We start from the raw sequence: 15,213 nt of genomic DNA, 5'->3' as shown, positions 1-15,213 counted from the left end.
GGGGGTTGTGGTGGTGGTGGTGGCCGAGTATGGAGGTTGTGGTGGTGGTGGTGTGTGGGGGTTGTGGTGGTGGTGGTGGTAGTGTGTGGGGGTTGTGGTGGTGGTGGTAGTGTGTGGGGGTTGTGGTGGTGGTGGTGTGTGGGGGTTGTGGTGGTGGTGGTGTGTAGAGGTTGTGGTGGTGGTGGTGGCCGAGTATGGAGGTTGTGGTGGTGGTGGTGTGTGGGGGTTGTGGTGGTGGTGGTGGTAGTGTGTGGGGGTTGTGGTGGTGGTGGTGTGTGGGGGTTGTGGTGGTGGTGGTGTGTAGAGGTTGTGGTGGTGGTGGTGGTGGTGTGTGGGGGTTGTGGTGGTGGTGGTGTGTAGAGGTTGTGGTGGTGGTGGTGGCCGAGTATGGAGGTTGTGGTGGTGGTGGTGTGTGGGGGTTGTGGTGGTGGTGGTGGTAGTGTGTGGGGGTTGTGGTGGTGGTGGTGTGTGGGGGTTGTGGTGGTGGTGGTGTGTAGAGGTTGTGGTGGTGGTGGTGGTGGTGGTGGTGTGTGGAGGTTGTGGTGGTGGTGGTGGCCGAGTATGGAGGTTGTGGTGGTGGTGGTGTGTGGGGGTTGTGGTGGTGGTGGTGGCCGAGTATGGAGGTTGTGGTGCTGGCAGTTTATGGTGATGGTGTATTGTGGTGGTGGTGGTGGTGTTGTATGGCGGGAGTGGTTGTCGTGGCGGAGTATGGTGGTGGTGGTGGTGTTCTACTGTTGTATAGACCAGACGAAACAATTACCATGCAAGGACCCTTATACTATAGATCGCAGTTAATCATTGTTCTCGAGGCGTTTGGCAACGCTTAGTGTTGACGACTTGGTTGATCATGCCATTATTAACGTCGTTACCACAAAGATTGGTATCAAATGTTTTTGTTCCTAAGCAGAGCTTGCGTCACGCATGTGTCTTTGCGTGCGTGCGTTGCATGTGTGTGTGTTGTGTGTGAGAGTAGAGGCGAGAGTCCAGCTAGAAAGTTGCTGGTGCGTTGTCAGTGTGGCTCTGGCCGCGGCGAGAGGCTGGTGTACGGAGAGATTTCATCCTACCTCACTATTGTCTGCTGGTTTCAAATCCCGTTTCTGATCCACTTCCAATATTTTGTGCAAGATGAGGGTACCGTGACGGGCGGGTAGTGCGTGTGGCACGAACCTTGGGTACGGTGAACGGATCAGTGTACGTGTACAAGATCGTTGACATTACCGAGGGAGCCTGGCGGAGGCTTGCTTCCTGACGTGTCCTCCGCCTACTGTTTAAATCTCCTTATTTAAATGGCCAGGTTCGTGCGAGGAGAGTGGGGAGGACCCTGATGCTTTGGTCTTCACCCAAGCTGATAGCCTCTTGGACCTTTCCGGACGCACAGAAGTGACCGTTCAGTCAGGCGTGAGACGGTAATGTAGAGTAAGTCGCACCTATAGAGGCTGACTTCTGGACGTGTAAGACAAGAGTGCTGGTGTGAGGAAACGGCGGTGCGAGGAGTGGCGTGCTCTTAAACCTTTCCTGCCCCATCTGTGCGCTTAATGCTGTCTGTCTGCTGGGCTGATGGCACGGGCCATCTTGTCACCTGATGAAGAAATCTGCCTATGTTGAGAATGCCCAATAACCAAGAGTGGAACATCCAGTGTGTGGAGTGACAAATCTTGACCTTGGAGTGGGACATCCAGTGTGAGGAGTGACAAGTACTGGCTGTGGAGTGGGACATCCAGTGTGAGGAGTGACAAGTACTGGCTGTGGAGTGGAACATCCAGTGTGAGGAGTGACAAGTACTGGCTGTGGAGTGGGACATCCAGTGTGAGGAGTGACAAGTACTGGCTGTGGAGTGGGACATCCAGTGTGAGGAGTGACAAGTACTGGCTGTGGAGTGGGACATCCAGTGTGAGGAGTGACAAGTACTGGCTGTGGAGTGTGTGGAGTGGGACATCCAGTGTGAGGAGTGACAAGTACTGGCTGTGGAGTGGGACATCCAGTGTGAGGAGTGACAAGTACTGGCTGTGGAGTGGGACATCCAGTGTGAGGAGTGACAAGTACTGGCTGTGGAGTGGGACATCCAGTGTGAGGAGTGACAAGTACTGGCTGTGGAGTGGGACATCCAGTGTGAGGAGTGACAAGTACTGGCTGTGGAGTGGGACATCCAGTGTGAGGAGTGACAAGTACTGGCTGTGGAGTGGGACATCCAGTGTGAGGAGTGACAAGTACTGGCTGTGGAGTGGGACATCCAGTGTGAGGAGTGACAAGTATTGGCTGTGGAGTGGAACATCGTGTAGGTGGAGTGGGAGGCGTGGTGTAGAGGACCAATGGTGACCTTCGTGTAAGCTGTTACGACAGTAGGGAGGCGGGAGGCATAATAATGCTGGTGATGTGTGGAGCAGGTTATCTTGAGATCTTGAGGTTATCTTGAGATGATTTCGGGGCTTTAGTGTCCCCGCGGCCCGGTCCTCGACCAGGCCACCACCCCTAGGAAGCAGCCCGTGACATCTGACTAACACCCAGGTACCTATTTACTGCAAGGTAACAGGAGCATAGGGTGAAAGAAACTCTGCCCATTGTTTCTCACCGGCGCCCGGGATCGAACCCGGGACTACAGGATCACAAGTCCCGCGTGCCGTCCGCTCGGCCGACCGGCTCACTGATGAAAGGGTGGTGACACTTGCTGCAACTCCCACACCTGTCACAACCCCCACACCTTCCACAACCCCCACACTTGTCACAACCCCTACACCTGCCACAACCCCCACACCTGTCAACCCCCCCACACCTGTCACAACCCTCTTCCACTACAAACACGGCAGTGGACACCCCACACAGCTGAGCAGTGGCAATTGCTGTCAGAAATTCCATTATCTGTGCTGTTAGCAGTTCCCCTCACCCGTGTTGACAGAGGACCCCACACCCGTGTTGTCAAAGGAGCCCACACCTGTGTTGACAGAGGACCCCACACCTGTGTTGACAGGACCCCACACCTGTGTTGACAGGACCCCACACCTGTGTTGACAGAGGACCCCACTCCTGTGTTACTAGAGGGCGCCCTTCACCAGTGACAGAGGGGGGGAGGGGCACCCAGGCGGCCCTGTAGACTAGTGTGATAACGAGGCGTGGATAACAGCACCACAGTGGCCCAGGTGAAGATAGCGAGCGTGTCGGCCACCACCGCCATGATTTCTAGTGGGCGTGTGGGCGGCCGACGGAAGGTGGGCGTGATTAAGGAGCCGCCCTCGCCCTCCAGTAACGGAGTGTCGTCCGTCAGACAATATTCTCTTCACGACTTCGACATCGTCAAAACAATAGGTAGGTGAGTCTCTAGTTACGGTATTTATACCCTGTTTTGTCTTGTGTTAATACTTTATTATTATTTACTAAGGTGTCATCTTATTATTGATAATGCTGTATTCTTATTACTAATGTTTTTGTTGTAGTATTAATGTATTTGTTCTATTTGATAACAACAAATACGTTAATAGTAGGACAAAAGCATTAGTAATAAGAATAATACATTCTGATCGGGGAGAAAAAACACAAGCCAGAATGGAGGGACCTTATTTATTAAATAATGTATATAGAGCAACTGCTGTACCACAATATAAATGATGTCGTATAACATGACTGATTAGATTGCCAGTACTGCAAAGATGCAACTAAAGATAAGTCGTAGCACATTAACAGTGCCTAGTGCCAGTTAGCCGAAGCAATGTTGCAGTACTCACAATCAGCTTAATTGATATAATTAAAGACAACACCAGAGTTAATTGAGTGGCACAGCTAGTACAGTATGTATAAAATATATTCTGTAACACAGAAGGCATAGATAAGAATTTCCAGGCTGATGACTGAACATTTGTTAGTCATTGACGTTGAGGCTCCTGTTGTTGTCATTGTTGCTGTTCTTATTTTGTCAACAATAGTCTTCACCGAGATAAAGTAAACCTGAGAGTACTGGAGCCGTCACGGCATATAGCAGTCAGCCAGGAGGTGGTGTTTAGTCTCCAGCCACGTACTCATACCCAACCATTTCCTGTCCTGGGTCAGCTGCCCTATTGCTTCTGGAATGCCCATTAACAGTCTAGCCATGAGTCTCTTTACATTACTCCAGCTAATTTCTCAGATGTAAAAGATATAATCCTTTCTCTTAAAACTAAGTCTAGTAACCTTGCTGAGATACCAACCTTAATTTATACAAAAGCCTCAAGATTTTTAGCTCTAGCTATTGTATTGCGCTACAACAAATCACTTTGTTGGCTCTTTGGTCCCGCCTCTCAACCGCCAATCTTCTGGTGTACAGGTTCCTGAGCTTCTTGAGCTCTATCATATCTACATTTGAAACTGTATATGGAGTCAGCCTCCATCATATCACTTCCTAGTGCATTCCATTTACTAACTACTCTGACACTGAAAAGTTCTTTCTAATGTCTCTGTGGCTCATTTGGGTACTCAGCTTCCACCTGTATCCCCTTGTGCGTATACCACCCGTGTTAAATAATCCATCCTTGTCTACCCTGTCAATTCCCCTGAGAATTATGTATGTGGTGATCATGTCTCCCCGAGTTCTTCTGTCTTCCAGCGACATGAAGTGCAGTTGATGCAGCCTTTCCTCATAACTCATGCCTCTTAGTTCTGGGACTAGCCTAGTGACATACCTCTGAACTTTTTCCAGCTTCATTTTGTGCTTGACAAGGTACGGGCTCCATGCTGGGGCCGCATACTCCAGGATTGACCTTACATGTGGTATACAAGATTCTGAAGGAATCCTTACACAGGTTTCTGTAGGCAGTTCTGATGTTAGAAAGCCTCGCATACGCCGCCGATGTTATTCTTTTGATGTGGGCATTTGATCTTTTTCTCTGTCCGTTTCGTGAAGGACTTCATTTCCCATTCGGTATCCAGTGTCTGGCCTCCTATTTCCTCCGCCTAGTTTCGTCACCTTACAATTACTTGGGTTGAACTTTAGTAGCAATCACAAACTCGTCTAGTAGTGTCTGGTTAGATATTCCCTTTCTTATCTCTGGGATTTCTCCTTGCTCTACTGTGAAGACCTCCTGGAATTTCTTATCGCGTTCTTCACACACTTTGTTGTCGTTTGTAGTGAATTTGCCCTCTTTCCTCAATTTCATTACCTGTTCCTTCACTGTTGTTTTTCTCCGGATGTGGCTGTGCAGCAACTTAGGTTGAGTCTTTGCCTTGCTTGCTATGTCATTTTCATATTGTTGCTCTGCCTCTCTTCTCACCCCTGACGTATTTATTCCTGGCGCTCTGGTATCTTTCTCTGCTCTCTAGTGCCTTGTTATTTCTATAGTTTCTCCACGCCCTTGCACTTAGTTGCTTTGCTATCTTACATCTCTGATTAAACCATTGGTTTCTTGTCTGCATTTCAGTGGGGGGGGGGGGGGGTAGGGGGGTTTAAGTGGGGCGGTAGGGGGGTTTAAGTGGGGCGGTAGGGGGGTTTAAGTGGGGCGGTAGGGGGGTTTAAGTGGGGCGGTAGGGGGGTTTAAGTGGGGCGGTAGGGGGGTTTAAGTGGGGCGGTAGGGGGATTTAAGTGGGGCGGTAGGGGGGTTTAAGTGGGGCGGTAGGGGGGGTTTAAGTGGGGCGGTAGGGGGGTTTAAGTGGGGCGGTAGGGGGATTTAAGTGGGCGGTAGGGGGGTTTAAGTGGGGCGGTAGGGGATTTAAGTGGGGCGGTAGGGGGGTTTAAGTGGGGCGGTAGGGGGGTTTAAGTGGGGCGGTAGGGGGGTTTAAGTGGGGCGGTAGGGGGGTTTAAGTGGGGCGGTAGGGGGGTTTAAGTGGGGCGGTAGGGGGATTTAAGTGGGGCGGTAGGGGGGTTTAAGTGGGGCGGTAGGGGGGTTTAAGTGGGGCGGTAGGGGGGTTTAAGTGGGGCGGTAGGGGGGTTTAAGTGGGGCGGTAGGGGGGTTTAAGTGGGGCGGTAGGGGGATTTAAGTGGGGCGGTAGGGGGGTTTAAGTGGGGCGGTAGGGGGGGTTTAAGTGGGGCGGTAGGGGGGTTTAAGTGGGGCGGTAGGGGGATTTAAGTGGGGCGGTAGGGGGGTTTAAGTGGGGCGGTAGAGGGGATTTAAGTGGGACGGTAGGGGGGTTTAAGTGGGGCGGTAGGGGGGATTTAAGTGGGGCGGTAGGGGGGTTTAAGTGGGGCGGTAGGGGGGTTTAAGTGGGGCGGTAGGGGGTTTAAGTGGGGCGGTAGGGGATTTAAGGGGCGGTAGGGGGTTTAAGTGGGGCGGTAGGGGGGTTTAAGTGGGGCGGTAGAGGGATTTAAGTGGGACGGTAGGGGGGTTTAAGTGGGGCGGTAGGGGGGTTTAAGTGGGGCGGTAGGGGGGTTTAAGTGGGGCGGTAGGGGATTTAAGGGGCGGTAGGGGGGTTTAAGTGGGGCGGTAGGGGGGTTTAAGTGGGGCGGTAGAGGATTTAAGTGGGACGGTAGGGGGTTTAAGTGGGGCGGTAGGGGGGTTTAAGTGGAGCGGTAGGGGGGGTTTAAGTGGGGCGGTAGGGGGGTTCAAGTGGGGCGGTAGGGGATTTAAGGGGCGGTAGGGGGGTTTAAGTGGGGCGGTAGGGGATTTAAGGGGCGGTAGGGGGGTTTAAGTGGGGCGGTAGGGGATTTAAGGGGCGGTAGGGGGGTTAAAGTGGGGCGGTAGAGGATTTAAGTGGGACGGTAGGGGGTTTAAGTGGGGCGTTAGGGGGGTTTAAGTGGGGCGGTAGGGGGGGTTTAAGTGGGTCGGTAGGGGGGTTTAAGTGGGGCGGTAGGGGATTTAAGGGGCGGAAAGGGGGGTTTAAGTGGGGCGGTAGGGGATTTAAGGGGCGGTAGGGGGGTTTAAGTGGGGCAGTAGGGGGGTTTAAGTGGGGCGGTAGGGGGGTTTAAGTGGGGCGGTAGGGGGTTTAAGTGGGGCGGTAGGGGGGTTTAAGTGGGGCGGTAGGGGGGGTTTAAGTGGGGCGGTAGGGGGGTTTAAGTGGGGCGGTAGGGGGGTTTAAGTGGGGCAGGTAGGGGGGTTTAAGTGGGGCGGTAGGGGGTTTAAGTGGGGCGGTAGGGGGTTTAAGTGGGGCGGTAGGGGGATTTAAGTGGGCGGTAGGGGGGTTTAAGTGGGGCGGTAGGGGGGTTTAAGTGGGACGGTAGGGGGGTTTAAGGGGGCGGTAGGGGGGTTTAAGTGGGGCGGTAGGGGGGTTTAAGTGGGGACGGTAGGGGGTTTAAGGGGCGGTAGGGGGTTTAAGTGGGGCGGTAGGGGGGTTTAAGTGGGGCGGTAGGGGGGTTTAAGTGGGGCGGTAGGGGGGGTTTAAGTGGGGCGGTAGGGGGGTTTAAGTGGGGCGGTAGGGGGGGTTTAAGTGGGCGGTAGGGGGGGTTTAAGTGGGGCGGTAGGGGGGTTTAAGTGGGGCGGTAGGGGATTTAAGGGGCGGTAGGGGGGTTTAAGTGGGGCGGTAGGGGGGTTTAAGTGGGGCGGTAGGGGGGGTTTAAGTGGGGCGGTAGGGGGGTTTAAGTGGGGCGGTAGGGGGATTTAAAGTGGGCGGTAGGGGGGGTTTAAGTGGGGCGGTAGGGGGGGTTTAAGTGGGGCGGTAGAGGGGATTTAAGTGGGGACGGTAGGGGATTTAAGTGGGGCGGTAGGGGGGTTTAAGTGGGGCGGTAGGGGGGTTTAAGTGGGGCGGTAGGGGGGGTTTAAGTGGGGCGGTAGGGGGGTTTAAGTGGGGCGGTAGGGGATTTAAAGGGCGGTAGGGGGGTTTAAGTGGGGCGGTAGGGGGATTTAAGGGGGCGGTAGAGGGGATTTAAGTGGGACGGTAGAGGATTTAAGTGGGGACGGTAGGGGGGTTTAAGTGGGGCGTTAGGGGGGTTTAAGTGGGGCGGTAGGGGGGGTTTAAGTGGGGCGGTAGGGGGGTTTAAGTGGGGCGGTAGGGGATTTAAGGGGCGGTAGGGGGGTTTAAGTGGGGCGGTAGGGGATTTAAGGGGCGGTAGGGGGGTTTAAGTGGGGCGGTAGAGGATTTAAGTGGGACGGTAGGGGGTTTAAGTGGGGCGTTAGGGGGGTTTAAGTGGGGCGGTAGGGGGGGTTTAAGTGGGGCGGTAGGGGGGTTTAAGTGGGGCGGTAGGGGATTTAAGGGGCGGTAGGGGGGTTTAAGTGGTGCGGTAGGGGATTTAAGGGGCGGTAGGGGGGTTTAAGTGGGGCAGTAGGGGGGTTTAAATGGGGCGGTAGGGGGTTTAAGTGGGGCGGTAGGGGGTTTAAGTGGGGCGGTAGGGGATTTAAGGGGCGGTAGGGGGGTTTAAGTGGGGCGGTAGGGGGGTTTAAGTGGGACGGTAGGGGGTTTAAGGGGCGGTAGGGGGGTTTAAGTGGGGCGGTAGGGGGGTTTAAGTGGGACGGTAGGGGGTTTAAGGGGCGGTAGGGGGGTTTAAGTGGGGCGGTAGGGGGGTTTAAGTGGGGCGGTAGGGGGGGTTTAAGTGGGGCGGTAGGGGGGGTTTAAGTGGGGCGGTAGGGGGGTTTAAGTGGGGCGGTAGGGGGGTTTAAGTGGGGCGGTAGGGGGGGTTTAAGTGGGGCGGTAGGGGGGTTTAAGTGGGGCGGTAGGGGATTTAAGGGGCGGTAGGGGGGTTTAAGTGGGGCGGTAGGGGGGGTTTAAGTGGGGCGGTAGGGGGGTTTAAGTGGGGCAGTAGGGGGGGTTTAAGTGGGGCGGTAGGGGGGGTTTAAGTGGGGCAGTAGGGGATTTAAGGGGCGGTAGGGGGGTTTAAGTGGGGCGGTAGAGGATTTAAGTGGGACGGTAGGGGGTTTAAGTGGGGCGGTAGGGGGGTTTAAGTGGGGCGGTAGGGGGGTTTAAGTGGGACGGTAGGGGGGTTTAAGTGGGGCGGTAGGGGGGGTTTAAGTGGGGCGGTAGGGGATTTAAGGGGCGGTAGGGGGGTTTAAGTGGGGCGGTAGGGGGGTTTAAGTGGGACGGTAGGGGGGTTTAAGTGGGGCGGTAGGGGGGTTTAAGTGGGGCGGTAGGGGGGTTTAAGTGGGGCGGTAGGGGGGGTTTAAGTGGGGCGGTAGGGGGGTTTAAGTGGGGCGGTAGGGGGGGTTTAAGTGGGGCGGTAGGGGGGTTTAAGTGGGGCGGTAGGGGGGGTTTAAGTGGGGCGGTAGGGGGGTTTAAGTGGGGCGGTAGGGGGGGTTTAAGTGGGGCGGTAGGGGGGTTTAAGTGGGGCGGTAGGGGGGTTTAAGTGGGGCGGTAGGGGGGTTTAAGTGGGGCGGTAGGGGGGGTTTAAGTGGGGCGGTAGGGGGATTTAAGTGGGGCGGTAGGGGGTTGAGGTGTGTGGGTGTGGGTGTGGGAGGGCGGGAACGTTGGGTGCGGCTCTTAGAATGCGCTAGGAAGACTTAAGGGAGGGCGGGGGGGGGGGGGGATAAGGAGGGGGTGGATTCCGAAAATCACAAACTTGCTCAAACTTTCTCGAATACTTTTTTTCCATCATCTACATTGTAAATGTACCAACTGTTCCTAATGGATCAACATTGTAACATGAACACAAAAAATAATTTTTATTAAATTGACAAATGTCAATTTTCAAATTACTAAACTATTAAAATGTCACCAATTTGTCTTGCATTCATTATGGTCTAAGAATGACATATGATGATCATTTTCAGTAGTTTGAGTTAAGTTTGGGAGTATAGTTTAATTTAAACAAAATTGTCAATGTGGCCTTCCAAATATGCGCCAAATTTAGACGAAAAAATTTGCAACCATAAAAGTTATGAGTTTTATGAATAAATACTAATAGAATCTTTAGAACAAAGAACTTTGCATATAATATGCGAAAATGGTGAGTATCGATCATAAACTTTATTTTTTTAGGATATCAAAGTTGAAAATCTGGTTTTTAGTGAAAATTGAAGATGAAGTTCACGACAGTGAATATGGCCGTTCTACATTATAGATTTCCTTGTAAGATTTAATAAATATTGTTTGGTATTCGTACATGAATATGGGAAAGTTGTAGGCCAATGTGTTGAAATGAAGTCAAGAAAAATTACCCTAGTTTAATAGTTTAAATAAAAATTAAATAGTGTAATTTAAACTATTTAAAGTTTAAAAGTTTTTTCTTTTGGGGGGGGGGTAAACTCTACCCCCCCCCCCGAAAAAAAAATATAGGGATAAATATATATTTCAGTAACTTGATTGGCCATATATAAGTGATAAGGCGCTCATCTGGTCCCCATTCAGCAAAACAGCCTAAAGAGATAAAGAGAATAGAGTTTGAAATCTGTAAATACCTTATTAAAAACAGTCACAAGTTCTGCCACCTGTGGCTGATTTACATGTTGACTAACTTCGTTCCAACTTGACATGCTTAGTGACGGTACACATTCTCCAAGATGTATAGAAGCCACAACAAAACTAGCTGAGAAACAAAGGAGAACAAAAAATTGGTTGACAGATTTTGGTACAAAGGGACATAAGGAATATTGGCATTGGACAATGGATTTATATGATATATAATAAAATACAGCAAAATAACATACTCATTATAAAGTGTGAAATTTTACTCTGCAGGTAGCACTCAGGGATGCTAGGATGCACCAGCTGCACATCCACTTTGTGGACTCTCCTTACTGCTACTCTTTGTGCGTCTGACAGGTGCTTGCAACTCTTGCATTATCCCTCAGTTCCAGTAATAGGAGAAGTTATTGTTATTTTGACCAGACCACACACTAGAAAGTGAAGGGACGACGACGTTTCGGTCCGTCCTGGAACATTCTCAAATCGATCTCATCGACTTTAGAATGGTCCAGGACGGACCGAAACGTCGTCGTCCCTTCACCTTCTAGTGTGTGGTCTGGTCAACATCAGCCACGTTATTGTGACTCATCGCCTGCAAGTTATTATCATCAATACCGGTTGCGGCCCGTCCCGCACGGATTTATTATAAAAAAAATCGTATAAAATCCATTTCTTAACATATTGGGATGAAATTTTCACGACGCTAATGCCAAATAACGTGAACTTTGTTTAACATTTGTCAATATATTTCGATCTGGACGAATATTTTTCATATTGCGCCCTTTCAGGCAGACAGGTGACCTTTAAAGCACCGCTTGGGCAGCCTTGCCCACTACCAGCCATGACCATCCCCACAATAATGATGCACAAATCATGATAAAATGTAGATGTAAATGCTCAGAATTATATATGACGTCACATCACCCCGGCCCGTCCAGCAAGGACGTCTGTACTAGTGCGAGCATTAGCGAAGCGCGCACTACATCTCGCGTGCTCGCGCGCGCGCTCTCCCTCATTTTTGTTTTGTTTTGTTTTACATTGGTGGATACAGAAGTAGATGCCTTCTGACTGTTGTTAGCAAGCTGTCAGTTTTCCTCTCCCATAGCTCTTGATAAGTCTTACTAGTTTCCCCCTGGAACAATACCCGCTAATAGGTTTGCTCCCAAGCCTCCAATTACTAATGGGTGAACAGGGGTGAACAATTGTGAATTGGTTCCCAGTCAGTCCTCCCCGGGTTTTGTCACGGGGTGAGTATGTGTATCTTGTATGATGTGTCATGTGTGCGGTGTTATGTGTACTCACCTAGTTGTGGTTGCGGGGGGGGGGGTTCACCCAACCACTTGGGCTGGACGATAGAGTGACGGTCTCGCTTCATGCAGGTCGACGTTCCATCCCCGACCATCCAAGTGGTTGGGCACCATTCCTTTCCCCTGTCCCATCCCAAATCCTTATCCCAGTGCTATACAGTCATAATGGCTTGGCGCTTTCTCCCTGATAGTTGCCTTGCGGGGAGTTCAGCTCCCGCCTCTCAACTGGTGTACAGATTCCTGAGCCTACTAGGCTCTATCATATCTACATTTGAAACTTTCTATGGAGTCAGCCTCCACCACATCACTGCCTAATGCATTTCATCTGTTAATTACTCTGACACTGAAAAAGTTCTTTCTAACGTTCCTGTGGCTCATTTGGGCACTCAGTTTCCATCTGTGTCCCCTTGTTTGCGTATCACCTGTGTTATACAATTTATCTATTCTGTTAATTCCTCTGAGAATTTTGTAGGTAGTGATCATGTCTCCCCTAACTCTTCTGCCTTCGAGTATCGTGAGGTTTGGTTCCAGTAATCTTTTCTCATAGCTCATTCCTTTCAGCTCGGGGACTAGCCTTCTGGCATACCTCTGAACCTTTTATAGCTTCGTTTTGTGTTTGACTAGATGTGGAGCCCACGATGGAGCCGCATATACCAGTATTGGTCTGACATATGAGGTAGGATTCCATACACAAGTTTCTGAAGGTAGTTCTTATGTTTGCCAGCATTGTATACGCCGCTGATGTTATCTCTTTGATGTTGGCTCCAGGGGCCAGATCTTGTGTGATATAAACCCCTCAGATCTTTCTCTCCTCCTGACTCTTGAAGGATTTCCTCTCCCATCTGGTACTTTGTGTTTGGCCTCCTGCTCCCAACACCTATCTTCATCACTTTGCACTTGCTCGAGTTTAAACTCTAGTTGCCATTTGTTGGACCATTCCTTCAATCTGTCCAGGTCGTCCTGTAGCCTCTTGCTGTCCTCTGTTTTAATCCTTCTCATAATTTTAGAATCATCAGCAAACATTGAGAGGGATGAGTGTATGAATGAATGATTCTGGAAGATCATTTAAGTATATCAGAAACAGGATAGGTCCGGATACAGAACTCTGCGGGACTCCGCTAGTGACATCACGCCAAGATGTCACCAGTTACTGTGCGGGGTGAGGTCTCACCCCTCACAGTAACTCTCCGCTTCCTCTTGTTTAGGTACTCCCTTATCCATTGCAGCACCCTACCACTTACTCCAGCTTGTTTTTACAACTTATGCAACAATCTCTTATAGGGTACTGTGTTAAAAGCTTTCTGACATTCAAGAAAATGCAGTCTGCCCATCCTTCTTCTTGGTTAATGTTTGTTGCTTGGTCATAGAGTAACCTAACACCTAACAGAATTCAGTGGAGTTCTGTCTTCCATGGTATTCCTGTTAGAAATGTTCTAATTTCATCATAGTTTCCCCTTTGGTATTCCAGCCTTTTACTTTTCGGTCCAGTCCTTGGATGGATTAATCTTACTTCCACCAGATACTCAAATGTTAGGACATTGTGGTCACTTATGCCTACGGGCATAGGTGATTTGTGATAAGTGGCTTCTGATTTGACTTCAGTTATGTCTGACTTGTTCAGGGTGAATACCAGATACAATCTGGTCGGTTTATCATTCCCTCTCATTCTTGTGGGCCCCTTGACATGTTGGCATAGAAAGTTTCTTGTCACCACGTCTAATAGTTTAGCTCTTCATGTTTCTGTCCCTTTGTGTGGTTCTCTATTTTCCCAGTCTATCTTTCCATGGTTGAAGTCACCCATGATCAACAATTTAGATTTCTTCCTGCAGGCAATAGAAGCTGCTCTCTCTATTATGTTAATGGTTGCCATGTTGTTCTTGTCATACTTCTGTCTGGGTCGTCTGTCATTTAACAGGGGAGGGGGGGTATATATTACTACTGCTACTATCCTTGGTCCTCCCATTGTCATAGAGCCTGCTATGTAGTCTCTCAAATCTTCACATCCTGGAATGTCCATCTCTTTGAAACTCCATGCCTTCCTTATTAGCAGAGCCACTCCTCCTCCTCCCTCTCTTTCCTTACTGTATAGTAGTCGTGTGGAAACACTGCATTTGTTATGATGCCAGAGAATTTTTGTTTCTGTGAGTGCTATTACATCAGGGTTTTCTTTTTGTGTTCTTTCTACAAGTTCACTTATTTTATTCATAATCCCATCTATGTTTGTGTACATCACTTTGAAGCTCACTTTCGTCTGCATTCCAACACACTACCACACAGCACACTACCACGCCACACACTACTACACAGCACACTACCACAACACACTACCACACAGCACACTACCACAGCACACTACCACACACCTGTTACAATTAATGCCACCAACGTTTCCCCCGCCGACTTGCCAAGTGGTAACTTATAAAAACTTGATCAAAATATACCATGCCCGGCGCCTCTACCACAGCTGAACCACACCAACCACATGGAGGGAGTTCTTGTGGTTGTGAAGGTGGTTGTGGTGATGGTTCTTGTGGTGGTTGTAATAGTTGGTGATGGTTCTCAGTGATTGTTATGGTAGTTCTGATGTTGCTTGTGGTGAAGGTTGTTTTGGTGGTGGTTATCAATGTGCTTCTAGTGACTGTCAGGGTGGTTGTGGTGATTGTAGTGGTTCTTGTGGTGATTGTAGTGGTTCTTGTAGTGGTTGTGATGATTGTAGTGGTTTTTGTAGTGGTTGTGAAAGGTGTTGTAGTTGTGAAGGTGGTTTTGGTAGTGGTTGCGATGGTGGTTGTGGTAATGATTGTGAAGGTGATTGTTGTGGTGGTAGTAGTTGGGAAAGTGGTTGTGAAGGTTTTAGTCTTACTGCCCTCACCTTCAGTAACCGGGTTCTTACTGTTAACGTGTCTTATAACCTCTTCTTCCTGATCCTACCTCAGCCCAATGACAAGATCTCAAGAACTGGCTGTGGCAAGTAATAGTGCAAAGAATAAAGAGGGGATAAACAATACACAATTACACCTTCACCAATATATTATCTATAGAAGTATAACTACACATATTTACACTGTGTCGCTTTCACCCAGGACACTCAATAGATCTGCAGTGTTCATCAACACCCGGTGAGTCCTCTACCTTCAAGTACACGTCGTCCACGCTCGGTGGTAATCACCGGCGAGTTCACCTTCCTCAATATGGGCCAGTCCCAACACCGTATCGTCACGGTGATCCGATACCCCACCTCCACTCTCCAGGAACACACTGGCAGAGTGTATCAGCAACACGCTGACAAGGTTCTCAAATAATCACGTACAAGGGTAGCCAGCACCCTGGCAGCACTTCTCAGCAGACGAACACAACTGTCGCCTCATAACTCCTCTTGGCCAAATCCCGGGTACGTTGGTCCATACAATACTACACAAGTCCAGCAGCTAACACACTGCTACTATCGACGGCGGCCACTTTGTCCTCTCACAGGACCAAGTCAGGAGTTCTGGACTCCCCAAGGTGAACTGCCCTCCTCAGCGCAATCGTATCCTCACGTCACTTCTGTGAACATAAATGTCATTACCTAGACAGACAGTATACTTCCTGGGGGGGGGGGGAGGGACCTTAGGATAACACTCTTCCACCGGGAGTGGAATTACAACTTCCACTGAAGTTGTAATTGTATTCACAACCTAGGTGG

The 15,213-nt window shown here is 50.2% G+C and overlaps 2 protein-coding genes across 3 annotated transcripts in view; one reads left to right on the top strand and one right to left on the bottom strand.

The window, feature by feature from the left end:
* Positions 1 to 10,325, bottom strand: part of LOC123762979 (DEAD-box helicase Dbp80) — a 45,524-nt gene extending 35,199 nt beyond the window's left edge. Inside the window, exon 1 of the mRNA XM_069302027.1 lies at positions 10,218 to 10,325. Within this exon, the coding sequence (XP_069158128.1) occupies positions 10,218 to 10,292 (75 nt within the window). The 5' untranslated portion in view covers positions 10,293 to 10,325. The remainder of the gene's footprint in view (positions 1 to 10,217) is intronic.
* Positions 1,005 to 15,213, top strand: part of LOC123762980 (Protein kinase, cAMP-dependent, catalytic subunit 3) — a 33,597-nt gene continuing 19,388 nt past the window's right edge. The window contains exon 1 of one of the 2 annotated variants that reach the window (XM_069302028.1): positions 1,005 to 3,300. In XM_069302028.1, coding sequence (XP_069158129.1) covers positions 3,168 to 3,300 — 133 coding nt within the window. In that variant the 5' untranslated portion in view covers positions 1,005 to 3,167. Of the gene's footprint in view, positions 3,305 to 15,213 lie in introns of both variants that reach the window. The other variant, XM_069302029.1, reaches the window with a different exon arrangement.

This window comes from Procambarus clarkii, chromosome 47 (assembly GCF_040958095.1).
Source record: "Procambarus clarkii isolate CNS0578487 chromosome 47, FALCON_Pclarkii_2.0, whole genome shotgun sequence".
Classification (NCBI taxonomy): domain Eukaryota; kingdom Metazoa; phylum Arthropoda; class Malacostraca; order Decapoda; family Cambaridae; genus Procambarus; species Procambarus clarkii.
This window is presented reverse-complemented; position numbering and strand designations above follow the sequence as displayed.